Source organism: Osmia lignaria, chromosome 7 (assembly GCF_051020975.1).
Source record: "Osmia lignaria lignaria isolate PbOS001 chromosome 7, iyOsmLign1, whole genome shotgun sequence".
Taxonomy (NCBI): domain Eukaryota; kingdom Metazoa; phylum Arthropoda; class Insecta; order Hymenoptera; family Megachilidae; genus Osmia; species Osmia lignaria.
In genome coordinates, this window is record NC_135038.1 from 6,320,448 (window position 1) to 6,348,354 (window position 27,907).

General features: G+C 44.4%; 1 protein-coding gene across 2 annotated transcripts in view; it reads left to right on the plus strand.

The window, feature by feature from the left end:
• Nucleotides 1-27,907, plus strand: part of LOC117604333 (ubiquitin carboxyl-terminal hydrolase 48) — a 41,958-nt gene that overhangs the window by 6,116 nt on the left and 7,935 nt on the right. For both annotated transcript variants that reach the window (XM_034324280.2, XM_034324281.2), the window contains 5 exons: nt 7,422-7,529; nt 9,076-9,182; nt 15,402-15,532; nt 15,851-15,970; nt 17,643-17,768. In XM_034324280.2, the coding sequence (XP_034180171.2) occupies nt 7,422-7,529; nt 9,076-9,182; nt 15,402-15,532; nt 15,851-15,970; nt 17,643-17,768 (592 nt within the window). The remainder of the gene's footprint in view (nt 1-7,421; nt 7,530-9,075; nt 9,183-15,401; nt 15,533-15,850; nt 15,971-17,642; nt 17,769-27,907) is intronic.

Here is a 27,907-nt window from a genome sequence, read left to right on the forward strand (position 1 = left end):
TCCGATCTTGTTGACATTGCATTGTAAGCCGCAGACAATGCTCTCGGTGGCTTTCTGAAACGTGTGCCGCGTGGTTGATGAAGGAGCGGAGAGCTAGCGCGAAGGGCTGGCTCCGTAATTAATAACTTGGAATTGATTAAGGTGTCAGATAAGTCTATGGAGCCGTTGCCTCTTTCTCCCTTTCCATGCTCGCCTCTCTTTCCCCATCGAGGTGCGACGCGTTACGATATGATTAATAATTTTGAGATAACGCCGACCGTCGTCCCTTTGCGTCGTTGTCCCTTTGAGAGGGACCGATTTGTGGCCCCACTTACGGCCTCATAAATGACTAATTATTCTCACCGCAACTCCCACCCCTCTTCGTTTTATTCGATACAGAATATCGACACGTTGTTTCTTCATCCTTTCAACTTTATAGCGAATCTGTCGTATATTTTTATTAATTGAAAAAAATTCTGGATGGCGTTCGGAGTGATAAACAGAAGCGTTAAAATTCGTAGAAGGTGAAAAGGGGTTTCGTGACCGAAGCCATAAAGATTCACTTCGTTTTCTAAACTCCTCCGTGACAGGTCTGCAAATACGTGGCAGGTGAATAAAAAAGCCGTGAAATTTCCACGCCCATGAATGCAAAACCGATCGAACAACGGTGCCAACTGTGCAACTATGCTTCCATCAATCATTCGCTATATTTTTTTCTCCCCACCTCCACTTTGTGTTGTCTAAAAGATTTGAATATAATTGTACGAATGTTCATTTGAAAGTATCTTAATGGAGACTAGCAGTTCATACTGGTCTCTGTAGAATTTCACTTGATTCCGAGGGTGGTGGCGAACAAATTCCGACTATTTTGCGTACATTTGGCAGAGGGGTGCCGTTTGCACGCGACTAGAGGGTGGTAGGTGGATGGGTGGACCACGGAAGGAAAACTATAAATCATTCTACGAGGCGTGCTGTGTCGGAGGTAGGAGGGGGACACAGGGGATCGGTGGGGTAGTCGTGCATCGACTCGCGAAATCCAACTACCCTTAAATAAGTTGATTCATTGCAAGAGGCCTGTGCAAGAACTCGTACAGTCGAAGCAAACCCCTGCTCCTTCGAACCACTCGACTCTCCTCTCTGTCTTTTTCCTGTTTTCTGTCTAATTTATCTGCTGTGAATTGCGGGGGTGGTAGGAAGATGCGAAAAATTAGTCAGTGTTTAATATTGATTGACATTGAACTTTGCTTGTATTTTTCCATAAAATTGAGGATGTCAATTACCTCGATAGTAGCAGCACCCTTAGCCAATATGAAACGAGACAGCTTATGGAAGGATATAAACGAATTTCGAACGGGAACGTCGATATTTCATCGGCGGAAACGAGCCTCGGAGACACCCCGTTAAATTTCTTCGACGAGGGGTGACCGTTCTCCGGGGGTAAATCTCTCGCGAATTAGCGAAATATCAACGGGCTACCATAAAGAATCGAAATTTCCTTGAAACGTAGAAATCGAATCGAACGATTAGAAGAATTCAGGAGAATTCGCTAACGATCGAGCGGCCATGTCGTTTGAAACACAAATGCACGCGCACGTACATAAGGAATTCTTCCGGAATCAGGATGTATCTCCCTGGCTCTGTCTCTTTTTCTCCTTCAGCTTTTCCCGCCGGGGGTGGCCAGTGTCTCGGGGGCGGTCATATATCATCCACCCTTGGGGGGTGGCTACGGGGGTGGAGGCAAAAAATCTTGCCAAGCAAAAACTATCATCAGTGCTCGGGCAAAGCGAACTGAACGCCTGCCTCCTCCTCTTCTTCTTCTTGCGTTTTCCGCTTTGCTTCGCGTCCTCTTTCCTTCTTCCTTCTCATACACGTATATATATATCTACGTGTATATTCTTTGGAAAATTTCAGGAAAACGGATGGGAAGAATTGAAACGTGGCGAGAGAAAGGTCTCGTCTCGTGTTCATTAGCTTTCCCAGGTTTGCTACTGGCAGGGTTTAATGAGGAGAAAGATAAAATGTCTCCTCTCGTTTCTCTGCTTCCCCGAAGAATTTCAATGGAAATTTTCCTCAGCTTCTCGTTACATGAAAATTAGAAGTTTTAGAATAATTATGATTTTTAATTATCTATTTGTTCACCATTTGCGTAAAGCTAGGGATTCGTGTCGTTTGTCGTTTCGATCGGGACTAATCGAAGATTTTCATTGTCGCGGATGGAAGGCACGTTCGAGCAGGGTCGATGGTTCTCCGCAACGGTGCCAATGTAAATAGACGTGAGCGACTGAGCATGGCGGGCGGTGAAGGTTTTTCGTGGTGTATCGCGGTAGCCGATGGTCACGCCTGGCGTGCAAGCTACGCGTGTTGCTCCCATGATCGGGAACGCTCGATCGGTTTTGAGAAATCGAGCAAAAACTCTCGGCAGCCGGTGCAACGATTCGCCAGTACTGTCGGCCTCTCGCCGCAGCCTCGTTTCGTGAAACAGCTCGGCTGCATCGATATTTTCCTACCTTTCCTCACGTTCCTCGTCTCGCCATTTTTTTTTCTCAACCGATTGTTTCTTCGAGATAATGGGAATAGGAGTTCAAATAATTTTTAACGTAATTAAAATAAAATAATTTATCATTCATCAATGATGCCTAGCTTCGTAGCAAAATCGTGGCTCTCTCCATGGTCCGCCGTCTTAAAATTAAAAAATGCGCGGTTCTTCTTAAAATAATTTAACCACCTCTCTGTCTAATTTGAAAAATCCGTGAAATTACAGAGGATCGCAGAGTGGAAGGTACGTAGGTGTTGTTGGTTCGAAGATATCGGCTCGATTTCGATGCGAGCCACGGCTTTCCGCTTCCAGGATCGCGGTCCAAGGGTGGCTGCATACCGTGATCGTCCACGGAATCGGTTTTTACCCGCAGGCAAAAGGCTGCGGCCGATCTTCTTGTTTGCTCAGGGGGACTTGTTGGTCGCGCGAGATATCATTCTCTGCGGGACCGAGAGAAAAGAGGGCCGGGGACTAAATTTACGCCGGCCAAGTATCGTAGTTGACCGACGGACTGCGGCAGGATGTCGATTATCGACGGTTTTTGCCTCGATTCTCTCCCCGCTATCTTCTTCTATCCTCCGTATTTTTCGACTGAAACGCATAATTAGCTTTCGTTACTCTAGCGCGTATCCCACCGGCATCCGTTCGCTGACAACCATTTCAACGTCCTCCTCGTCTTTCTTCTCTCAATTCACCTATGCTTACCCTTCAGAAAATTACGAAATAAAGCACGTTTCCCTGGTGCGGTTTGCGTTTTTCAATCGTTCGTTGCAGTTGATTCGAGATAAGATTTCCATTCTTTACTCTCGAATGCCATCCGATGATAAATTCCTGAAGAAGCACTGTTTAATAACGACGATCGTGGATGGTCGACAAAAGACAATAGGAATTCGTTGGAAAATTTAATTACCACTCGGAGTCACGTTAACTGTGGCGCAATTATTCAGCGTACAGACATTCCAAGAAAGTTGGTGGGGCATTTGTCGTTGGAAAAAAGGTGATCTTCGCCTCTTCCTGCCAACAGGTATTTACAAAGTTCGCGTGTAACGAGGCTTCGTTAACGGTACAAGTAAGCAATAATCGGTCGAGTTGCAGTCAACCCACATTCCTCGAGTTATTGGCGAGAGAATCCTCCTTCTCTTCGCTCGAAAGATCCACGAATTCCATTTCGAGATTTTCGACTCTGTCCGAGGCGAACGCGAGCGATAGACCGACCGGCGAGGAAATCTCGTTCGCGTTCACTTGATTGAGTCACGTTCGATCGTGATCAATTAATCACGAGTTAGACGCAAAAAGCATTCAAATAGAGCGAACGCAACCTTTCGCCGAGACCTCGAGATAGAAGTGATCTCGAGGCAACGCTCGCGACCTTCGTTAAACGGCTTCGCCTTGACGGGATCAGTGAAACCAACGAAGCTGAAAAGCAGAGCTGAATCGAAGGACCATTGGTGTACGTGCGCGATTCGACGTGGAATGTACGAATGATTGATCTAAACAACTTCGCAGCAAAACTGAGGCTCTCTCCATGGTCCGCCGTTCGAAATTTCTGCGGATTTTCCAAAGCTACTTCAATCGGAAAAATTCAAAGCCTCCGTCGTACAGAATACGCGAAGGTGTCGCGATCCGGATGACGTTAAAGGCCGAAGGAAATAATAGAAAGCAAAGCGTGATCGCGTCGGCTGGGATAACGAGCCGGATGATTTACAGTTTATCCTTACACCTCCATTTACGAAGGTAGCGGAGAACATTGATCGCTTTAAATTCGCTCTCGTTGATGGAACTGCTCGGTCCATTCGAGAACACCGAGGCTATACGCATCATCATCTCGTGCGGCTCCGTTGTCTTCTCTCCTCTTCTTATTTCCTTCAATGTCCCGCGTATACCGTGCTCCGCAACATTGTGTTTTTCTTCTTCTTCGTCTTAACTTCCCCCTGCTCTGCCACCCTCGGGCTTTTCGCCTTCCTTTTTCATCGGCCCTGGACACCGCTGGACCTTTTACCACGAACACGTACATCTTCGTGGGCCCCCTCTTCGTAATGATCGCAACGCTTCGATGCACCCGAGCTCCTGGACGAGCTGCATAACCGAGCGATAGGATGCGTCTTGCACCACGTACAAGCATCTTTCCTGGTTGCTCGATTGTTATGTTATAAATTATTATCGCGTTATTACAGCGCCATTGCGTGCTGGTGGTTTCAAAGAACAGAGGACGTTGGTGTTTTTTTTTTTTTTTCATCTTCCCTTATGTTTTTTCAATCGAAGGAAAAGGGTTTTTGCGGAGAAGTTTGTTTATGGATGGTTAGAGAAGCTGAAGTTTTATGCTTTTTGGAAAAAAAAAAAGAATCTCTTGAATCGTTCGAGGAAATCGGAGTCACGGATGCAACGCGAACGGGGGACGTTTAGTCAAATAGCATCGGTAGGAGCGGTAAATCAGGGAAAACCTGGGGACAGTCGTGTGTTCCCTTCTTCCTTGGCCGGAAGACAAATGTCAGCTGGTAAGCACGGTCGTAAGAGAAGGATGTTGCCTACTCTTGGCCTCTCTTACACGCGTACACGAGGCACGCTCGGTCTCGCGGCGGTAAATCAAGCCCGGTGATATTAAAAGGCCGCTTATACGCGAAAACAGAAGATTTATTTCTGCTGAAAAGGAGATCCGGCAAGAAATCGGTGTATACGGCCGCCCAATCAATGGACAGGATAGAAAGAAGGACTCGCGAACGAAGGGGAGAGGGATCGATTCGAAAGCAACGAAACCGAGAAGGAAAAAGGAAGCTGAGAACGCGAGATGATCGCGAAAGAAGCGTCTGGTCAGCTGAGAAAGTTCGACGTGGGATAAGCAAAGAAGATTCTTCGGAAATTAGAATCAATTTCTTGCAATCGGGCCTCGACGATTTGACGAAAGTCGACTGAATTAATTTGTAGAAGTTTCTTTTAAGCTCGAACGAGCTGGCGAGAGGATTCGATAATTGAACGTCTTGCTTTGGATCGTGCATTCAAAGCGTTCTTCTTTTTTTTTTTCAATTCAACTTTTTGGTTCGACGAGATGTCAGTTAGTTTAACAAGAGAGTTTTTGGCACGTGGACAATTGGCTGAATAAAAATGGAGCGTAGGAAGAAAAGATAGGGAGGTTATCGGTGTATCCGCGAGTGAAACGAAGAGGATTCACCCCTGTTTCGCTCGAATAACCGTGTCGTCCTCGTCGAAAGCGGTTTGCTCTAGCTAATATCGAACCACCGCCCACGTTCAAAGGGATGGAACGGTATCGTTGTCCCCTTCGAGGCGATTCTTCTTCGAAACGTGTCATTTTTGACGTCGCTAATGAAAAGATTGCCTTTCTCCGAAGAAACTACATTCCCGTTCCACCTCCTTTATTTCTCGCTCTTCGACACGATTGATATCACAGAATTTGAATTTCCAATATAATACTCCAGAAAATGATACTTGGTAATGAGCTGCGATCGAAGTGACCGATATAAAAAGAGTATATCGACTGCTTCAATTAAGCTGATATTCAAAGAATAAAACGAGTACCGGGTGATTCGCATACCAGACGAGATGTCGATACGTATCGGATATCCTTGTAATGATTGCGGTTTGTATGATCACTGTGGTCGAGATATCATTATTCAGTACCGCTGCGTAATATCCTGCTCTATGCACGAACGAACCTGGAGACAACGCTGGATGACTTTAATCAACAAGCGGATACCTCATAGTTGCGTGTCTTCAAGAAGAAAACAACATCTTGGATGATGTTCTTTCGACATTGTGCAACGACACAGAACGATTTCAATACACCTTGCACCCAGTTGTATTAACCCTCGCCCGTTACGGCATGGTAAATCGCTTTTCCTTTGATGATGATTACATTTTTCCCGAAATGAAAAAGAAAAAGCTGAATTTCGATCGTTCCGAAGTAGACAGGGTAAAGGTAATCGTGGTTCCGAAGCGAATTATCGAGTTATTTCCAAACGATTTCCTCGGACGTCACGAGTGACCCTTTCTCGTAACTACCCCCTTGCATAGCGGTTCTCGACTCCTGTTTTCCTCCTCCTATCTCCTGGGAGCAATAATCCGCCGCGGGCCGGAAAAATTCCGCGACAGAAGTTAAACAAAAGCCTCGAATGAGGAATGAAAAAAAAAAAAAAAGAAGGAAAACAGAGGAGATGGAAAGAGAATGTATGGAACAGAGAGAGAGAATGTACGTCCTCTCTGGTTCGACTGTAATAAGGGTGACCAATTTTCTCCTCTCATCCCTCCCCGCCTCGCTCTGTTCGACTGTTTGAACAAGGCTCATAATTAATACGCATATTCGCTTCTGGAAAACCTGCTCGAGGGTATCCCCGGTTGGGAGACATTTTTTTAAATTCTCCATCGCGGATATTTGCTCTTCCTCGGTGTCCTCGCGGTTTGCGAACGCGGTCTGCTTCGTTCTTCCCTTTTTTTCATACATCTGACGCTTCTGTTTCATTTTTAGGAGTTGAAAAATTATCATAAATATCGCGGATTATTCGATTTTTAATCGTAAAAATTTTCGGATAGTATTTGGAAAATTCGTAGTAGATTATCCATTCGAGTTTCCGTGCGATCGGGTACCTGGCTCGTTTCGCGAGAGATATCTGTCTTTAAGAGCATTATCTGGATAGTGGACGGGTAGGGAGACGGCAAAAACCGTCCGCCCCCTCGTGGTATTTGAAAAATGATGCACAACCCCAATCCCCCGACACATCTCCACCCCCACACCCCTGGAATGTCCCGAAGGAAGCGTTCTCCTCCTCGCCTTCTTTCTGGTCCGCGACCTGAAAGACGTGTCACGGACGAGGTTGCATTATCTGAAACGATTAACTAGCTGACAGTATTACATGAAAAATAATGTTAAAAAATATATTTTTTACCTTTGTTTCAGGTATGCCGAAGTATTTTCGAAAACACCACCGGTTGGTATCCGGAATGCTGTTCTCCTCTGCGAACCGCACAAAGGATTCTTGTATTCACCTACCATCACCAGTGATTTGTAAGTTCTACTTTTATTTAATCAAATTACAGAGAAATGGCCCTTCCGTTCGAATCAATAAAAATTTAATTATCATTAGCAAAATTAATTAAATCGAATCAAGTGTATGCGTTTCTTTCTTAAATACTTTACAAGTTCTTTGATTTTTCTGAAAGTATATTATAAAGAGAAAACGCGTGCTCTTTGGCCACTGCTCTCTTTCTTTTTCCTTCTAACTTGTGTGACGTGATGGATACACGAAAATGTCAGCAGCACGCCCTCGGGGCCAACGTGGCAATCCACCCTCTGACCATTATGCTAAACCATTGTCCACTATCTGGCTAAGATAGTCCGTGGCTTAAGTCGTTCGTCTGGTTCACCCTCAGCTATGCGAAGACCGTTAAAAAATCATTTTTACCGTCGATCTTCAATTTTTCATCCCCTCTATTGTTTCTCAGTGAAAACCTTCGACTTACCCTTGCACGATATATTCGTTTATTAATATTTTTTTTAGAAAATCCGCAAATCTGAATAAAGAGATGCCTGTAAATGGTAATTACATCGAATAGCTTCCGGTTGGAATATCGTGTCTCGCACGAAGGCAGCACGCTTTTTTTTTTTCTTCTCCGGTGACGAGGATTTCTCTAATTCCATCCCTTTTTCTCCGACTCTTCTCGATGCATCCACCATTATTCGGGCGTTAGGCAAATACACGAGGAGAGACGACAAGCTCGTCCGCTTGGTTTTTGCCTCGTGAAAATTCAAATGAGACCGCGCGGCATATTGCGCTGAATCGAAATTAATGTCGCGCAACTAATTATCGGTCGGGTCATCATCGTATCCGTATCAACGGGGCCGGACCGGGCTCGTGCTTCGAAACGCGCCTCCATAAATTTTCTGCCCACGTCGTCGGTCTCGTATTCTCGCTAATTTTTTTTATTATCCTACACCTGATAATTTCTAATTGAATCGTTTTCACTGGATTCGCTTTCCACCGAGAGTTGAATTCGAGACAAGTTAAGAAATTAACTTTCAATATAAATAATTTATATATAATTTTTTTTTTGGTTAATTTGCCATATTGAAATGGTGTCAGGATGTTTCTCGATTCTTTCGCGTGGAAACCGAGTTCTCGTTTGAAGATAATTAAGTGAGAAATTTCACGATTGCCCGTGTGTATTTAGCGGGGATTTTTCAAAGCGTTATCGATCATAGCGATGCGAGATTCCGGCGTGGTGCACGAGCTTCAGGAACCATGCCAGGATCGGGCGAACAATTGCACGGCAAAAAGCTGGAGCCGGTGCGCGGCAAGAAATTTCTAATTTGCGGTATAATTAAGGGAGACGGGACAAAAAGCATCACGGATTCTACACCGTTGTCGGAAAATCGCGAATTCCACCTTGCGAACACGCCCATTGCTCGATCGTACAACCCGTCTCTATGCGGGTTTCATTATCACCGGCCGATTGTTAAGTAAATAATTGATCGAAGACCAGTGAAAATGGTCACGATCTCAAGAATCATGATCGTTCGCGTATTATAAACATTCAATATTAATTTGTTACAGGTACACCATAGTGACGGCAGAGGAGTGGTCGAGATTAACTCAATTTTACGACGTCGATCATACAATCAGCATCAGGAGGATCAATTCCGATTTTCAAATAGATCCAAGTGAGTAAACACCATCATATACCGAACGATAAATAATTAACGATCAATTAAACGTATCGGTGATGTTACGACGAAAGGGGATCGCATGTTTTCATGGCTCGTAAATCGATAATAAAAAGCGACGGTATAACGAATCGCGGACGTTAAATCGAAACGATTATAACGTGACGGTTATCGTTGCACATGTGCCATGATAGGCGTATCAATTTCCTGGTGGACTGCAAATCGAAGACGGATCGCGCAATTAACGGCTTTCTCTTTATTCCATCCTGGGACCGTTCGATCTTATCGGCAATTAATTTTCGTACGATTCCAGGGGGGTCATTATGTAAACGATCGTCCCTAAGCGGATCGTTACCATTCGTTCCCCCCCTTCGTGTGTCTGTCTTTTTCTTTTTTCACGTGTGTACCCGATCTAATTATCGGTCTACACAATCTCACGGTTCGCTGAGATTTTTCCCTTTTTATACCATACAACTGGATCTCTCAATACGCCCAAGGATTTATTTGTAACTCAATCGAGCAAGGAACTAGTAATCCATTTCGAGTTACTTCCATTTAACTGCACCTTCGCTTCTGTCAATTGAGATGTAGAACCGAATGCTTTTCCTTATTTTACTGTTTAGAACGAACCGATTACGCGTAGCGCTTGATTAAATTGTTAATCGGGAGTCAATTTTAGGATATATTTCTTCGACGAGAGTGCACTTTCCCGGTCTCTTCCCCCTGTCTGAATCTAACCCGGGGAATAATGCCAGAAGACATTAGCCGTCGATTTACATAAATACCCCACCCCTGTTTGTTCCGTTGCTTCTCCTCGGTTCGCTTCTCTGGCAGAGCCCAAAGTGTCTCATTATAATTAAGAAGTATCCTGAAAATTAACCGACAGAAAAAGCGAACACCGGGGAGACGAGTAGGTGGTGCCGGTCCAAATGGCCTTCTAAAAGTTTCTCGCCCTTGATCCCTCGCGATTGGTCCGCGTTCCTCGGTATAAAAGAAATTTTATCGTTGAAAAAACTTGTTCGATATTTAATTTCCGCGTTTCGAAAAGTTATTAACCCCTCCTCCGACGGCGGACCATGAAGAGAGCCACGGAACGTACAGTTAAGCGATCATTGAACTCTCATCAATCTCTCTATCCCTTGTTTCGCGCATCAATTGAAATCCCGACTAGTCGGATCAGATTTACGTAGCCGGTGAATCGTCCACGTGCAAGACCACTTTGTCGAACGGCTGATCCTTGTCGTCGTGTTGGCAGGCAAATTGGGTCCTGAAGGTAGCACCAGGGGGATCTTGCGGACCGATGTTCCAGCAGCTTCTCCATCGTTGCGTTCAATGTACCGGCGTGTCTCGCGTTACGAGAGATCCCGAGTTCCTCTAAACATCCCATTGTCTTGTCCGTCTCTCGATCGCGGCTGACCGTTGCTTTCCTTTTTTTCCATCGCGACATTTGTCAAGGCTCTGCCTCGTCGAGGATCGTTGTCCAGGTGATTTGAATTGCAAAGACCGGCGCGGCGTCTCCGTCTCGGGATATCCAGCGGCCGGATCGTGGATCGCCCAGATGGAGATGTCGTTTAGGGTTCAAACTCGTGCCAGTAGATCTACATCTTCGAATCGATCCTTTCTCTTAACTTTCAACGATAACCTGTTCGTTTAATCATACTCAATTTATGACTGAATTTTCGATACTTGGAATATGAAAAAAAATCCGAGTGTCTGGAAACCGGTGGCTCGTTAGCCAGCGATCGTCTTCTGGCTGTCGGCCATTAACCGGGTGCAGTCGTACGAGAAACGTTTCCTTCCCCGCTTTTCCAGTCGCAGCGTCGTCATCGTGCCGGTGGGCCGGGTATGCCCGGAGGGTGGTATTCAATCGCGTCACCTCCGGTTCTGTCAACCAAGGCCGACGAACGAGCGAGCTACGCGAAACCAGGGTTGTGCCGAGTGATTGATACGAGGTTGGACGGTGGCTAATGTGCCTTCGCGAACGACGAAGAAAGAAACTAGGGAAAGGAGCGCACCCTTCGAGGCTTTAAGAGTGGAACGATCGTCCGGCCGGAGGCTCGTTAGTCAGGGCCGTATCAGTCACCGAAAGCAACCCCCGATTTTTTGCTAAACCAACCGTCTAGAGGTCCCTTGCTTCGCTTTTGTTCCTGCACACACGGGTTGGACAGTGTGTGTCCTTAAAACGAAGCTAAATTGTCTGTTTGTTCTGGCTTCCGAGTCTCTCGACTGAGAATCCTCTTTCAAATGATACACGGCGCGCGTCTCGCAGGACGGATGGATCTTTGCTTGGGAAATTAGCCACGGAAATTGTACTCTGTCAATCTTCCAAGTGTTTTTTTTTTTACCTACATTTTCCTCTAATCTGACGAGTATCGGACTGTTGAAAGAAAGGATAAAACCGCGATGTCCTCGGAACGGCACTCGTAAATATCGTTTAGACGACAGTGGGTATCACAAATCACACGGGTCGTTCATAGTTACATCTCCGTTGCTTATGTGTGTATCGCAAAACCTAGAGAAACGATAGAGATTGGAAAGGATGGGCGGTCGCCCGTGGTTCCGTCGGAACGTAGAAAATGGAGGTCGTTTTGTAACAGAGACGGAGATATCTCGAAATTAATATTCGGACGGCGATTTAGATTTAGAACACGAATTTGCTGATTAGTTTCCTACGGTTATGCGGTCGACTCTGCTGCACCGGTCCTTCCATAAATGCTGAGCCTCGAGGGGTTGCTTGCTTGCCCGCCTTTCCAGACTCGAGGTTTAGTCAACCAGAGGGGTAAAGAGGGGCTGTTTCCAACTTACCAGGGGTCAAACGCTTCACGAGGGACATTTGTTAACCTTCCCCTCCATTGCGACAAGTGCGCCGGACACGTCTTAATATATGCATTTGCCGACCAATGAACACGACTTTACGACTTGTTCCCTCGGATCGGTGAACGTCACTTTTGGAAAATGGATTTCTCGTCGCCTCGGCTTGCTTTCCAAGATTCACAGACAGAAAAAAATAGATTCTCGTACCAAGAGGCAGACGAAGGAAATTAGCGAATTCAAGGAGCGCGGTTTCGCGTTTTAGACGGCTCTAACGATGCCCGCCGAAGAAGAAGATCGTCGCCGTAACGATTTCGCTAACGAACGTCTTCGAGCGCCACAACAAAGTCGAAATATAATCCTCTTAGAAGAGAGGAGCTCGTTGCGAGTGTAATCAGGGCTTAAAAGCGGGCATTACGCGCGGCTTTCCAGATCCGCAACCGGGACCGCGTGTTCCGTGGAAATCGAAAGGTAACCTCCCTCTAATGGATCCCCGATCGGCCAGTTAATTAAACGTCAGTCGTGGTTTCGAGTTTGTTTAACCGACTGTTGAGTTGAAATCGTTACACCTTCGGACTTAGCGAGGAACGAAAAAAAGAAAGAAATTTTACAGATAGAATCTTTACGTTTCGTGTGATAAATCTTGAAATCGTATCAGATCTATTGTAAAGGAGAAAAGAAATAAATGTGAATATTTTTTTTCGTTTAACAAACGAAACATCTGTCATATAAGAGGGAAGGTGAAAAATCTTTCATTCTGCCAGCATCTCCCACGAGAGAAGTGAAAAAGACAAAAGCAGGACAACGATTTCCACGGCCAGCTATCTGAACGATTAAGGCTTCTGTGGATTAACGAAGGATCGTTTCGCTGTCACCCACGTCGGTGACACTGTTGTCGGTAGTAAAGGGAGAAAGGCTCTAAGTGAGCTTTATCCTCGTTTTATCTTGTTTTCCACCACCACCCCTCGAGTTTCTCTTCTGGCAAACGAGAGGAGAGCGGAGGACGAGCATCGGTCATCTAGGCGCTCCATTTAATCCTGTTGGAAAAGAACCCCCCGCTGCGCGGAGACAAGTGTGGGGGATATCCTGTAGGATAAGAGAAGGACCAAGATGAAGGTTGGACCAGAAACCCGACGGGATGTCGCTAATTCGACCCTACGAAACTTGACCTGCTCACGACTTTTCTACTCCACTTCCACTTTAATTTACGACATTATTTTCTACCCCGCCAACTGATGACCACTTTTAATCGTCCGTGGTTAAATACTCTCATTTATTCTGCGGTGGTATCCGTTGAATATCGAATCCAAAGACCTTGAGAGCGATCTAATTTTCAGAATTTCTCTTCTATCTCGAAATGGCAATTAATTATTTGGAATATAAAAAATCATTATTTACTTCTTATCCGCGATCCTGAACCGGAGGGTAGCTGTTCACAGTCGAGGGGCTGAGAGGCATCAATCTTTCATTCAGGGACGAATTCGAAGTTATGAATGAAAGTCGGCCAGACCTGTTAATATAATATCGCGCCGCCTGTCCTTCGCTTAACGTGGTTTCGATTTTGATCGAAGACCCAAGGAATTTTTCGTGGCAAGGCTGAACTTTCTGATTTTTTCAGACACCTAAGTCGCGCGTGATTCTTTTTTGAAAACGGAAAGGTGTGATATTAGCGGGAAGAAGGAATATTACAGCGAGTAGAGACGTTCGAAATTACGGTGGAAGAATGGTGTCTGGAAGTGGAAGAAAAGTTCGATTCGTTGTCCCATCGGGGATTTCGGTACGGGCCGTTTCCATGCACGCGATAAAATCCGAAGGAATCAGAGCTCAGCGAGGCAAGGAAACTTCTCCAGTCGATCTTGTCCAAGTTTTTGTCCCCTTTCGACGACCGTTTATGGTTTGACTACCCTCCGATGGCACTTTAGGGAAATACACGAGAAAATCCAAGCTACTGTTCGGCTCTATTCGATGAACCGGTAGAGCCTATTGTGTATTATTAGCCAATAAAACCCACTTTGCTGTTTGCTTCAGACGTTGCTCGAATCTCCTCCACTTTCAGAGAAGATGCATCTCCACTTTTCAAACTTGTTCTATACTTTCAGTTCTATCGAATTCGATGCGTTTAAAAACAGTCTCAAACTAGGAATTTAATGATTGCGATGTTCTTTTTTTTTTGAAAATCAGAATTGATTTGTGGCTCAGAGGAGTTTCAGTTAAAGAACATCGATTGATCCGAAAGGGGTGATTTGCACCGGCGTAACGAGAGGGTGAAAAGACTTCGACAAGGGGGTGCAAGGGTGGTTGTACTGATTCTCAGTCAACCCTACGCATCCCTGATTAGCTCAGCTTCCTCGTGTTTCCGATTAAACTCGATAGCAAACGATCCTATCGTGTGCCCTCGTGCACCGTTCTGTAATTGCTAGTCCAAGGGTGGACATTTGAATTCATTCGGTGTAACTATCCCGTCGTGATTCCAGGAAATGGTTAAACGACGTGGTAAAATAAAATTTAATGATTTTATTCCAAGACGAGGAGAAAAGAATCTGAGGAAAGTTAATGAAAACTTCTCGCCTCAATCTTAACATTTTCATCAATTTTAATTTAATTCCGTATTTAAAAATTATTTCTCACCTCGAATCTGAAACTCCCGTGCAACCCTTTCAGACCATCGAAATCCGTCACTGTTCTCGTAGAAGGTGAAATTGATGGTTCGCTAGACAGGTGAGAGAACAGGTAAATCACCTTCGGGCGAATCGTTTGGAACAGTGTTCTTGCCGGATGTTCGCGTGGAACGAGGCGATAGTAAGTTGTAGTTCCGGTAATTAGGGCGGTCGGTTTAGAACGGAAGGGGGACGGTGGAAGGGGTGGTGGACATTCGAATTCATTCGGGGTCACGGCGTTCCTATGGGGGTTAGCCGTAGCACAGCTCCCTTTAGCGGAAAACTGTCTGAACATGACGTAACGCTCTTGAAAGCCGCTCGGATAGGAGCTGTTCTCCGGGTGCGGTTTTTGTGCTGTCCGGCCAGCAACAATGGCCGCTTCTTACGCCGCCTCTGGTCACCGTATATTATTAATTACTGTATTAATCTCGCCGGCCGTAAGCAATCTATTATACATGGGATAAGAGCCAGCAACGAGAGTACAGCGTCCTAGTGAAAATACCCTCCCACCCACCGACCTTAACGTTTCTCTCTGACTTTCTAACTTCGAAGGGGTGTCGATGTAATCTCACCCATACGAACGTCGAAGGGTGATTCTCGGAAGGGTGTTAAAGGAATCTTGAAATTGGCTCAACCCTTTTCCCCGTGGAAATTCTCGAAATTTTGCTTCGACAGGAAGGTGAACTTACTTCTGCGCGACTGACGGTGTTCGTTTTAAAAATTCATAAATTCCTATTTTATTTTTCAGATCTCTGCGCAGCCTGTATGCTCGCCAGGGTGGAGCAAGAGCGTCTGGAGAGCTTGAAGTACGACAGAGCGACGATTTACATAAAGTGCGTGGAGGATACGGAGGAATCGAAGACCGATTACGAACCCGAGGTGAGCGAGATTTCAAATTGAGATATTAAATCTGAACGGAATTATGATCGCGTCTCGATGAATTACTCGATGCTGAGATCGAACGACTGGGATTTTTGTTAATGGACCAACGTGTTGAGTCATCGGGTCTTCTGAAACCGGTCCTCGGGTTTAGATTGATGCCGGTCGATAAGGAGATTGGTCCCATCTCATTCATTTCATTCTTAATAATCGTCATTACGTTCTCACCTGCTTGCTCTTTTATTATTTTTCTACAGCTAGAAACATTAGCCAGGAATATTCCTGAATGTTTAATTAAACTCTGTTACGTTAACGCAGATGGCTGCGAAGAGACCGAAAATGGAAAACGCGAGGCCGTCGAGGACCAGGAGGAACCTGAAGGGATCACACGAACTTAAAGTATCGTCGGATATCACTCTAAAGGACCTGAAGCTTATGGTGAGTTTTCATTTTAAATAAAAGGACGAAGAATAAACTGAAGGATTATCTGCTTTCCTTCGTTTTTAACGCGTTTCTCGATCGATCGTAGTTGCTGACAATGACAGTGATCAGAGGATAATTGAAAGAAATTACGCAGGAGGGTTTTACGAGGGTGGTTGGTCGTTTTGGTAGCGCGGAGAAAAGGTTGGCCATCTAAAATCGGACACGAGGATATAGGGTTCGTTCTCGATGGACTAAAGTAGTAAAGCCGTAGTTATGGCTGGTTAGCATATGACCGAGGCTTGCCGGTGTGCTTAAACTATTAAGCGTATTTATATTGCGAGAGGTTCTGGCCATCTCTTTTCTCCCTTCTCGTTTTCTCTTCGGGGCCACCGGCAAAAACTCCAAAGAGCATAAACCTCGTGCTAATAACAGGCCTCCGACTTCTCCACTTCCACTTCGCTCTACTCTGGCTCTTTCATACCGTTTGCTCTTCTCTCCTTTTCTTTTTTTCTTTTTTTCTTTTCTTATCCTTCGTCTCTTATTTTTTCGTTGAGAAATTTTCGTGTAATTTAGTCGTGCAAAGATTGGAAGGAAAATTGAAAATACAATTGAAGTTTCGATACAACCTCAGATTCGGATAAATGAAATTTTCACGAAGTTTCTTTACCGAAAAGCGACAATGGAAGAAATCGAAGGGTTAGAAAAAGGGAAGGTACAGACGCTGGTGACACGGAATGTGATAGAAAGTAATATTTACAAGCGTCGATCGGCGTTACGACGATTACGTAAAATCGAAGCACACAGGCTATTGTCCCGATTTGCTTGCTTGCTCGCGACTTGTCCGCATTCGACCATGAAATTCGCAATATTTTTGCGAGACGATAAAAAGTGACGAACTAAGATTTTTCTGAAAGCCGGCTACACGAACACCGGTACCCTTCAATCGGAACACTTTCGAACCGTCTAATCTCCGCCTGTTTAAGCTTCTCGGTTAAAGGATCTGGTGATCCTTATTGGAAAAACGTCCGGGAACTGTTCTCGAGGACGGCACGAGATGCGCCCGGTTTAAATTTAAGAGTTTTACTACTGTCGGCTGGCTATTATTGCGGCGAAGCTACGGCAATTTCGTCTTCTCTTCGTTTCTTGCATCGTTTCTTTCTCCCTCAAACGACGAGGAAGAAAAACAAATCATTCCACTTTGGATCAAACCTTGTGCCACGGTACAAGAATATTTTGTGAAATAGAAAATTTGAAATTCCTCGTTCTAATCCGGATTCTAATTCCGTGTCGAGTTAAGCAGGGTGTTTCGTGTGCGCGCATCTTCCTTCTGCTCCGCGGCCGTTTCTCGTCGGTTACTCGGTCGTAAAACAGAAACGGCCGGTGAACATTTGCACCGGGAACGGGGAAGAAAGCTGGTCCCGTGCACGAGGAACCGTTCTCGACGCCCGGCTTCTACAAATTAAGCAATTACCCAGAGCGTACGCATGCTCCGCGATTCCGAGTTCGAGACGAAGGTCCTTCCCTTCGGTTTCTTATCCTCGTCCGCGGTGCGTTTTCGAGTTCAATGCCTGGTGAAGGAAGAACGCGACGTTGCCTTGGAATTTTCAGCCTTCCGGGAATTTCTTATTCCCTTGATTTAATTTTCGCGTCTTCGCTCTACTGAAATGTTTCTTTACTCTTCGTTTAGATGATGCAGATCTGCGGTGCTGGACCGTACGACCAACACCTGATGCTGGGCGAACACGAACTTACCGATCACAGTCAGAGTCTCGCCGCCCTTGGTATATTTCCTGGTGCTCTTCTTACTTTAAAGGTAAGTCGGTAGAAATTTGAAGAGAAACGAATTACAGTAGACAATTTCGTTGTGTTCCCACGCAAGAGATTTCACGAATTTATTTCTCCACTCAAAATAAATTTGAAAACTTGAAAAATTCTTCTCTTCTACAATATCGTCCGGGGCAATGTAACGAGAGTCTACCGTGGAATCGGTTTCCTTTATCCGTAAAATCCGAGCGCAATTAACGGCAATTGGTTCGGTTAACGGGTTTGTTGCTCTCGTTAATAAGACACGCCGTAGTCCATTTCGTTCTGTTATTCGTGGCATCGCATTCCTTGCGCGAAAGCATTCGAACAAGACCCTCAGGATTGTTCAAGAGACCGAGGAAGGCCGCTGGCAAGAAGGCCATAGAGGAAGCCGAAACTGCTTCCTTGATTCAATTTACACGGATTCTTATTTGTCTCTTTAGTGCAGATAACAATTTTCGTAGTTAACAAATATTCTAACGTCGAATTAATTATCAGTTGTTGAAACTGATCGATCGTTCGATAGATCTTAAATTCTATACTTTTATAGATGAAATAGTTTAACGCGTAATTGGAGGGAAGAGAAAGAGAGGTCGAGGAAGCAGGGCGTGTTCGACAAGTTGGATAAATAGATAGTGTTAGGTAAACCGTGTAGAACCGGGCATAACTGCTGGCTTAGTCAGCTACATTCGCCACGGACAGACATGATCAATTTCAGCTTTTTCATCGTGGACATACTTTTTCTCAGCTCGAACGGTGGATTAGCGCATTAACGTTCGGATTTCAAACATCCTAATCCCCGACGAAGTCGCGGGAATACCGGATCGATTCCTGAATCGGAAGAAATTATTATTCTAATTTTGATACCGCGAGCTATTGTTTGAATTCAGAATTTAGATGATAGACTTTCGACTGTTAATTATTATCAGAACGATACGTTTATCCCGTGGACAGTGACAAACAGGTGCAATTTAGATCGAGGATCTAGCCACCGTTACCCTAAAACTCGGGACAATGGATAAGTAACTAAGGCAATGGTCCAAGATAACGGCAAGACCAGCGATTTTGTCTTAGGATTAGTCGAGAAGCTCGCTTTCCGAGATTACAAGCGTTAATTGGCCTCTTAACACCAACCAAGATTACCCCGAACGTCTCGAGATTCGGCTTGGAAAAATCTTTATCTACCGAATCGTGCAACTCTCGCGAATTTTCGATCGTTTTAAGAAATGATATGGAATTACTCGAAGGATTCGAGGATCGAAGATTCGGTGAAAAATTCAACGAACGTGTCTGCTTTTTGTCGCGTTAAAAGCTGTCGCCGCCGCTTTAGCCGCCGGTCGAAAGAAAAATTCTACCCGTCCGTTTGGGAAGCGAGACCGGCCGAATAATTCCCGCATTCCTTCGCATTCCTACCCTTCGGTTCACTGATTTCACGAAAGCGACTTGTGCGATGCACTATCGTCGCAGGGAAAATCGTTATCTACGAGATAGACCTCCCTGTTCCCTTGTGCAACCCGATAAAAAGAAATCCGACACAATGTTCCAGCGTGAAACGAGGAATTTCCTACGAAAATCTGACTAACAGAATAAAATATAGAAAGAAGTGGTGTTCCCGAGGCAGCGGACCGTTAAAATCCGCAACACCTTTCTAGTCGAAAGAAGTCATACGTATTTGTTTCGCGGCTTAAATTTAGACTTTGAAAGAAGAAAGTGTTTTAGGAAAAATAAAGGGGCGACAATGTGAGCGGACGAGTTTTGAATTCTCCTCTCAGTCATGCTTCGACAGTCTGTAAAGTCATCTTTGAAAGGCAGTCTAACAGTGAAAGTTAACGAAAGAAGGAATTCGAATAAAAATTCTGAATTCCAGGCTGATGATTTTTATAGGACTAATTCGTGTAACGAGGGTAACAAAAAAAAACGAGGGAGGGTTGGTAAATTTTCTCTAGCAGGGATGACTGTAATTATAGCAAACGGCCAGTGTCGAGTTCGAACAACCTATCGGCCCTGACGGTCGATGTAACGACAGTGATAAATCCTTTTAAGGAGCGTCTAGCTGCTTTTTAACGGTCGACGGCACGCTATCGTGGCCGTAACGCGATTGAAAAATCCGTAACCGAGAGATAATTGTTCGCAGTTATGCGGATAACCGTGGACCAATCCGTATGCAAGAAGCTCCTCGACTGAGTAAAATTCTTTCGCGAAATTTTCTTCCATAAATTTAGCGGAAGATCGCAAAATTATTAGCGATAATTAATTAATTGAACAGCGGAGTTTGGGTCGATTGAAAATTCGGGCTCTCTCCATGGTCCGCCATCCGAGAATCAAGTTACGAATTTATTAGAAGAAAATTTTCTCAGGAATTCGAGGGAAATTTTTTATAGAAATTCAGACTTTGTAGTTGTATTTTTTCCAAGTTTCGTTTCTATGAAACGAATCGACTCTAATCGTTGTTCATCATAGGATATCGATCAGGCTACTGGAATGTTATCCAGCGTCTCGTATATTGAACGATCAACGACGGTAGCGAAGTTGAACAGAGCTACCGGTTCAGAATCCTGGAACACACAATGACTGGGATGACTTGCCTGGAAACGTCTTTCGATACATTAAATACCGCCTCGTCATCGTTCGTGCAATAATTCAAGGTCGCGATTACAAAGTCAATACATATTGCCATTTATCCTCACCTCGAGATCGCGATTTTCTCCCACCTTTTATTTTTTCTCACTTCGAATCATGCTCGATATTTCACACTATCGTAGTAGGTTCTTTGCTTCGTTTCCTTTTTTTTCTATAATTTCTTATCCGTTCGTAGTGTTTTGTAGTTTTCACGGTTTCGAAGCCGATTTCTGCGTTTCTGTTCATTAATACGTTCGTACCCTTGCGATCATATTATGCTCCTTCAGGGAATAGAGCATTAAAATATTGAAAATGAATATTATCGATAATTATAAATTACCATGATAACTTGAAACCCTTTACTTACCGTGATAGTTTATAAAAGGGTGAAATTAATCGAATAGAAATCTAACAAGGATAGGAACAGAGTTGCTTACAAAGTCGGTCTAGCTCGTTTCCTCCTTCCACTCATTTTTCCCCATTTTTTTGCGATTCCTCCTCACTGTGTGCCCTCTCTTCATGGCTGATCGAGCGGAGTCTTTAGAGTCGGTTGGTCGGGTCTCCAACGGGCGGCAGCCGCGTTTGATGTTGTGTGACGAATGTCCGTGTTGGACGCGCTCCTCTCTTTCTCTCTTTCTCCTCTTCATCCCTGTTCACGGACATTTCTCTCTTCTTTCCGCGTCTTTTCTCTCCTTTCTACTCCCGTACGATTCTTCCTTTTCATTCGTTCTTCGAACGTTCTTTTCCCTCTCTTTGCTCTCTATTCCACCTCGTCTAATTCACCTCCTCGTTCTCTAATGTTCATCGTTCGATTGATTCAATTGGATTCGATGGATTTTCATCAGCTTTTATTTTCAAATACGATCCATCTCTAATTCGGTCAAAGATTCGTTGAAATTTGACAATAACCGTCGCGATATCCGCGAATGTCAACGTCTAATTAAGCGGCCATTGCGATGGTCCGTTTCAGGTCCGAGTAGAAAATGGTACCGGAGGGTCCGGTAGCACGCTGGAATTCCGCGAACGAAATTCCACGTCGTTTCGCAGCGTCTCTCGGTCGAGAATTTCATTCTCCTGGCCTGCGGCGTTGCGTTCGTACCGAATGGGTTCGGGATACGGCCAATAACAGGCGATAAGTCGTGCTTTGGAATCAATAAAATCACCATAAAACCGTTTTACCAGCCTCGATCATAAGCGTCGCTCAATTTACAGGAAAACATACTTCGCGACCAGCGATTATTCGACAATCATCTTTACGTTACGTTGTAAAACAAATTGTGCTTGTTTTTCCCCGTCGTTCGAACCGTCCGTGGAATTTCTACGTATTCCGTGTCGATCGGTTCGAGACGAATAACAAGATTATCCGCACGATTCATTGGCAAATTTTCCGAAAATCGAGCAAAAGGAGATATATATGTATGTACATAGAACGAAATAAGAATGCAGCCCCCTCGCCCATAACTTATTCAGCGTTTAAGGGAAGTTCGATACGACGAAGAAAGAGGAGAGGGATCGGTGAGGTGGGTAAAAGGCGATGGTGTCCCATAAATCATGGCATTTTCAGATTTTCCTTTTATCAGTGGTACTCTGGCAGCGGTGACCACCGTTGACCCGTGCCCATAAATATCCCCATTAATATTAACTTAGGCTAGGCTAGAAGGCGAGAATCGCGAGCAACCGAAACGAGCCCGGCAAAAAATCGGGGCCAGGGGGTTGCGCGTTCGTTGAAGGAACGGATGAAGAGGAGAAGAAGAAAAAAAAAAAAGAACAGAGGAGATCTCGTATGCCGGGGACGAATCTCATATTGGACGCAGCTGGGAATTGGCCGATCGAAAAATTCATGGTGAACCGAAATTTCGACGGGGGTTACACCCTCTCTCTTTTCGGTCATTCCAGGGGGAGAATAGTGGTTTGATTTTTCGGTTATTTTGTGGTAGATTGTGGTATTGTTCTGTTCAAGAGCGGATTCATATTTCTGGGGCCTCGGGGTTATTGAACCTCCCGTTGGTTAAAAAATTGAAATTTATTAAATTTATTAAATAAAATTAAATAACATTCAGTCATAAAGGAAAAGGGGAATACTAAAGATAATTTCTTGACATAGTACATGGAAAGCTTATAACAGGGCCCGGGGTTGTAGCCCCCCTTAAACTTCCCCTAAATCCGAAGTGAAAGTCTCGCAAACAGACTAAGTAATAAATAAACAAAAAAATCGAAACGTCGTGTCACGATTACATTAGAGCGAAAGCTGGTTACATGGCTCTGTTCAGTTTTCAATTTCTTTTCCCTGTCGTATTGGTTAAAAGGTATCGAGCAAAGATCATCAGCTTCGTATCGTCCGTGCAGATAGAAGATCATTAAGCTATCAATAGGAAATATTACGAGCCATTATATACCGTTGAATTTTTCACGATGTTCCGACGATACACCGAGGATGCCTTTCGAAAGATTTCCTTTTTCCATCTCACCGCCTTTCCCGTTCGATTATGTTCACCGTGAACCGGGCTCGAACGATGATGACGATGCCTTTTAAGCCTGCATCGGCTTAATTGATTTATTTCTGAGAGGGTACAGGAGTCAAGGAAGCAGGATCAGGTGATTGGCCGACAGAGAAGGGAGCCATGTCAGAGCCGGAGGATCAACCTTCGAAAGGACCTCTTTCTCCTTCGAAACCCTTTCTTCGATCTTATCCTCGAAAGGCTCGACAATTAAGGATAATAATTACGGTGTTCCGGCTACCGATCTCTGGCTACCGGTCTTCCGATGAGAAAAAAAAAAAAGTCAAACGAAAGGAAACCATAGGGTCTCGGCTACAATGTCCGACGTAGCGGTAACGAAAGTGGTCAATTAATAACGGCTCGATTTTCACGTACGCTGTAATTATCAAGATTTTAATTCACCCAGAGAATCGTAATTAGCTGGAGAGTAATCGATAATGGCCGCGATTCTCGCGAGCTTTGTAATTACTATAATTCCAATTGCACCGTGAATGGCTTCGCTATGTTCAGACGTTTCAACGATTAATCCCTCTTTTTTTCCTTTTCTTCCGTCTATACGAGACGGGAATTCAATTTATGGATGGCAAATTAAATATTGCTTTGTAAATAAAAAAAAAGAATTAGAAATCGTTTGCCATGGGAATGAGATAGAAAGAAGAAACGAAAGAAAAGTCCTTACGTCCGCGGATTTCTTCCATCAAGGATTTTCCACGGGAACTGTCGATTTGACGAATACTCGATTAATTACCTACTTAAAGGGTTTTTTGGAAAACAAATCTAAGGAGGACCGAGAGATTTATCTTAGGTGATCGCGATGTTGGAGAAAAATTAATTCCTCTGTCAGTGGGTTAATGCTGACATGCAATTATGCATGGCGCATCTGTAGCTCGGTCTCAGCCCGCTCTTATTGCACTCACGAAACGTAAAGGAGATATTTATGGTCGTGTACACGTGTTCCCACATACACTCCGATCTATATTTGGCCGAGAAGCTAACCCTGAATTCCTGCTGCCTCGTTTCTCGTACGCGTTCGTGCGAGTGGTGCGGTATGCCAGCCTCTACAGGTTGCTCCCTTCGAACAAGTGGTCTTGGGTGCGTGCCGATAATACCAGACACGTGGATCTCGTTAATCTCTTATAAATCCCTCCAACGTTCTCTGCTCCGCCCAAAAATCATCCTAAAATCACCCATTTCCCTAATTCGAAGAGGATGTCCTAGCCTATCCTAGCTACCTTGCTTGTTTCATAGATTCCGAAGGGTTCTACCGAGTGTCCATAAAATTCGTCGTGTCTTCTTTTGTATTTTCAGTAACGAATAACCGTACAATTCATGAGGAGCAGTTACGTTTTAACGAACAACCAGGAAGAGCTACTCTTCTAAGCAGAAATTTACGATGCTTTCAAGAATCCTTCGGGACAAGACTGGACGGTGGATGCTTGTAAAATTTAGTTGCCAATAGGAGTCGTTAAGGAAACGGTACCTCAACAGCTACAAACTGAAACATAATAATCCTGAACCCTTCGGTTCAATATCCTGTTGCGTAAAATAGAATTCTAAAATATATGCTGATCGGTAGAAAAACATGTTTTTAATAATTATAGAAATTGATAGAAGTCTTTTTATAAATCTCTCATCAGAAGCGAAAGGTGGTCGCGAGCCCCATAAATCTACGGGAAGGATTCACGCCTATCGGTTTCTCTGGTCGACGCACGTACACGCGTGATGCTCGTGGAAAGTGTTGGTCCGGTGCAAGGGTGGCATCACGACCACCCCGTTCGCGTCGTCGAATATCCTAGCCGGGCCAACCTCTGGAAGATTTGTCCCCTAATGTAGTCAGTGAGCCTCGGGGACGGCTGCGACGATGGGGTTCGCAAGTAGGCGTCTAGAAAGTGAGTAATGCTCACGACAAACGCAGCCCCCGAGGGGTAGAGGGTTGAAGAGGGGTTGAATCCCAGAGAAGATCCGAGCAGATAGGGTGCTAAGCGACACGCTAAGACCGCTGACTATCTGCCTGTTTCCTCGAGGGTTGCTTTTCACCCTGATATCCTCTCCCTCTTCTCTTATTTTTCCACCCCTTTCCTCTTTCTCTTCTTTCTTTCGAACCTTCGATCTTTTCTATATTTTTTAACGTTAGGAAAGAAGAATATAACGCCGATCTTCAGGAGATTTTTAAATATCTTGACAGTATGCTTGTTTTAATTAAGGATATTGTTTATAGTTAGCCTTTTCTCGGTCGTCTTTGTTCGTCGACCCTCCTTGATCTTTTACGGCCCGCAATTTGCCAGGGTATTTCCCTCACCCTCGGTTCCGGAACGCAAAGGGTGTTGAATTGTTGCGAATTGTCGGTTTATCGCTCTGATCGTTTTATCGAGGAAATCGAGATCCTATTCTTCGTCTCCATATTTTTCTTTTATTTATCTTTCAATTCGGATCTATGCTACTGGTGATTGATTAGGAATTGCGATACAAAGTGTGGAAGGGACACGTGGTGGTTAACGCGATGATAACAAGTTACTGGTCTCTGCTCGAAAGAACAAGCAGAGCGGAGCGGCCAGGCTCGATTACTTGATCGTCGTCAAAGATGACGACGAGGAGGACGGTGGCTGGTATGAAGGCAGCCTTTGTGTTTTGCCGGAAGCATGGTTCGGCTCTTGATAGGCGACGTGTCTAAAGTGCCTCCTTTCTGAGTCCCCGGTGCCTCGATCCTCGACATGCTCGTCTCATCTTCAGGCAACAACTTAAATCGTCCCAATCGTAGCCATCGTCAGAATTCTTCTTTCCCTTTTAAATTGTCGATATTCCTTTCGAAAAGTAAATAGGCTAACGTCATTAACACTTTGATCGATCCTTTTCCTGAAAGAGTAGAAAATAAAATACGATTTCTATATAATAAATTATAATTCCGTTTAGAATAAAAAATATTCGGGCTGCGAAAGATAATTCAATTTTAATAATTAATTAAATTAAAATTGTGGCTCTCTCCATGGTCCGCCGTTCGAGAGTTAAGAAACGCATTAGTTTTTCTTTTAAGAACAGGGTCAACAACTGTATACGTTACCCTGGACTTACCGAATATTTATATCTATCAAACTTACTCGCGATTTAGGTCGAACGACGTTAGCGAACGCGGTGAGATCGAAGGAGACAGAAAAATGAGCAAGTGTTCGCTTCACCCGTTCTCCAATCGAGCGGAAAACTCATCAGTCACTCCACACACAACACGATCCTGGTGTCGTCTAAAAACCTTCTCCTTCGTCTAATCTCTACCTTCTCTCCACCCCTTTTTTACTCCTGTCTTTTGTATTTTTTTTCTTTCCTCCATTCATTACCCCCGCTTTGATTCGCTTCTTCCACGCGATAACCCTTTCTTCTTAAAAAAGAGTATTTCACCTGGTTTCTATCTTAGGTATCCAGATTATTTTATTAGAATATAAAGTACATAGATGTAATAGCGGGCCCGGAATGACCCTACATCCGGTGTTCAAGGGTTAAAGCAAAGTCAGCTTCGCACAAAGTGGCTGTTGTGCTTCTTTCTTTTTTTCTTCTCTCGTCGGAGACCGATGAGAGGATCACTGTGCACTTCCTTCACACCCGGTAGAGCCGGGATAGGGGAGTATAAAGACATCCGCCTCTGTGGCCGAGCGGAGAAAACCTTCTTCAAAATAATTTGAATAATTACCGGGCTGACTTTTTCATCAGGGATGCTAAACAGCTGTTGTCTACGCTTCTCTTCTCGTAGCTATCGCGAGACGAGAGACAATACAGGGTCTTTCCTTAATTTCCTTAAGAGACCCTTCGGCTGTCCGCCGCCCCGTAACCCTGAAGATTAGAATGACAATGCGAATTCGTTTCTATCGAGCGAGAGTGGACGAGGCCGCGTGAAATGATGTTGAAATTGAAATTTTCAGGGCGAATTATTTTCGTCGAAAAAGATTCACCGTTTCGTGTAGTGGAATTTTAACTGTAACGTCGTGCCGTACGTTTCGAATCGAGGATCAAAGGGGTAATATCCAAAGACACGTCTCCGCCGGTGTCCTGTGGAGCACGTACGACTTCTATTAACGACAGGACCATCCCTCTCTCTTCTCCATGGGCTTTTGGCAAAACACACGGTGGGGTTGACTAGAAGCAGCGCCGAGTAATAATTCGTCGGCCGAATTAGCGCCATAAGTTTGCCGCCGCGACAGCCACGGGGATAATATTAATCTACTTTGAATTTATACACCGTGCGGTCTTCCACCGCGTAACTTCCTTTGTATTAAGTCTTCCTCTGGCTGCTTTCCGCTCTTTTTCACGCGACAATTTTCCTCCGCTTTTCTCTAAACCGACTGATTCTTTCGACAATTTCGACCGGATGTTATAGAAACATTTTTCAGTTAATTGTATGCAGTTATTGACCCCCTTTGTAATGATTGATCCTTTCGTTAAAAAAGTAGGAAATATAATCCGTCTCTATTCGAAAGAGTTTCATATATTGGAGCACTGTAAAAGTTTAGAAAATAAAATTATAGCTTTCTCGCTGGTCCGTCGTCCTGGAGACAGGACTAAACTTTTTTAGGAAAAGGATCAATCATTATACATATCTGTTCGTTTCGTTTTATTCTGAATCGTTGGTATAATTTTGTAAATTAATAGCTGTCTATTAATCGCTATTTTAGAAGTTTAATTTAATTTTCGAACGAGTGCGGAGCGGGTTTATTTACTCTGCGGCTCTTATTAAGACGCGGTCAGAGGAAGGGGTGAGATTCACCCCTTTGGCGTAGGCAGATAAATAACTGAAGACAGCCTGGGAATAACTTAAGACACGCGTTCTTGATGAGAAGCGTGCAACTACAGGGAAATTGTAAAGCATTCTTGTAACATCTCATCCTATTTTATTCCGATTTTAACGAACACTGAAAGGGTTAACTAAGCGATACTAGCGGAACAATAAAGTGTCGGAAAAGAACGAAATTTCCCAGGAAAAGGAAACACCGCTTAGGCATCGTTCGACGCCTCAACTTGCATTATGCACCGAAGTGCAGTTCGCGTT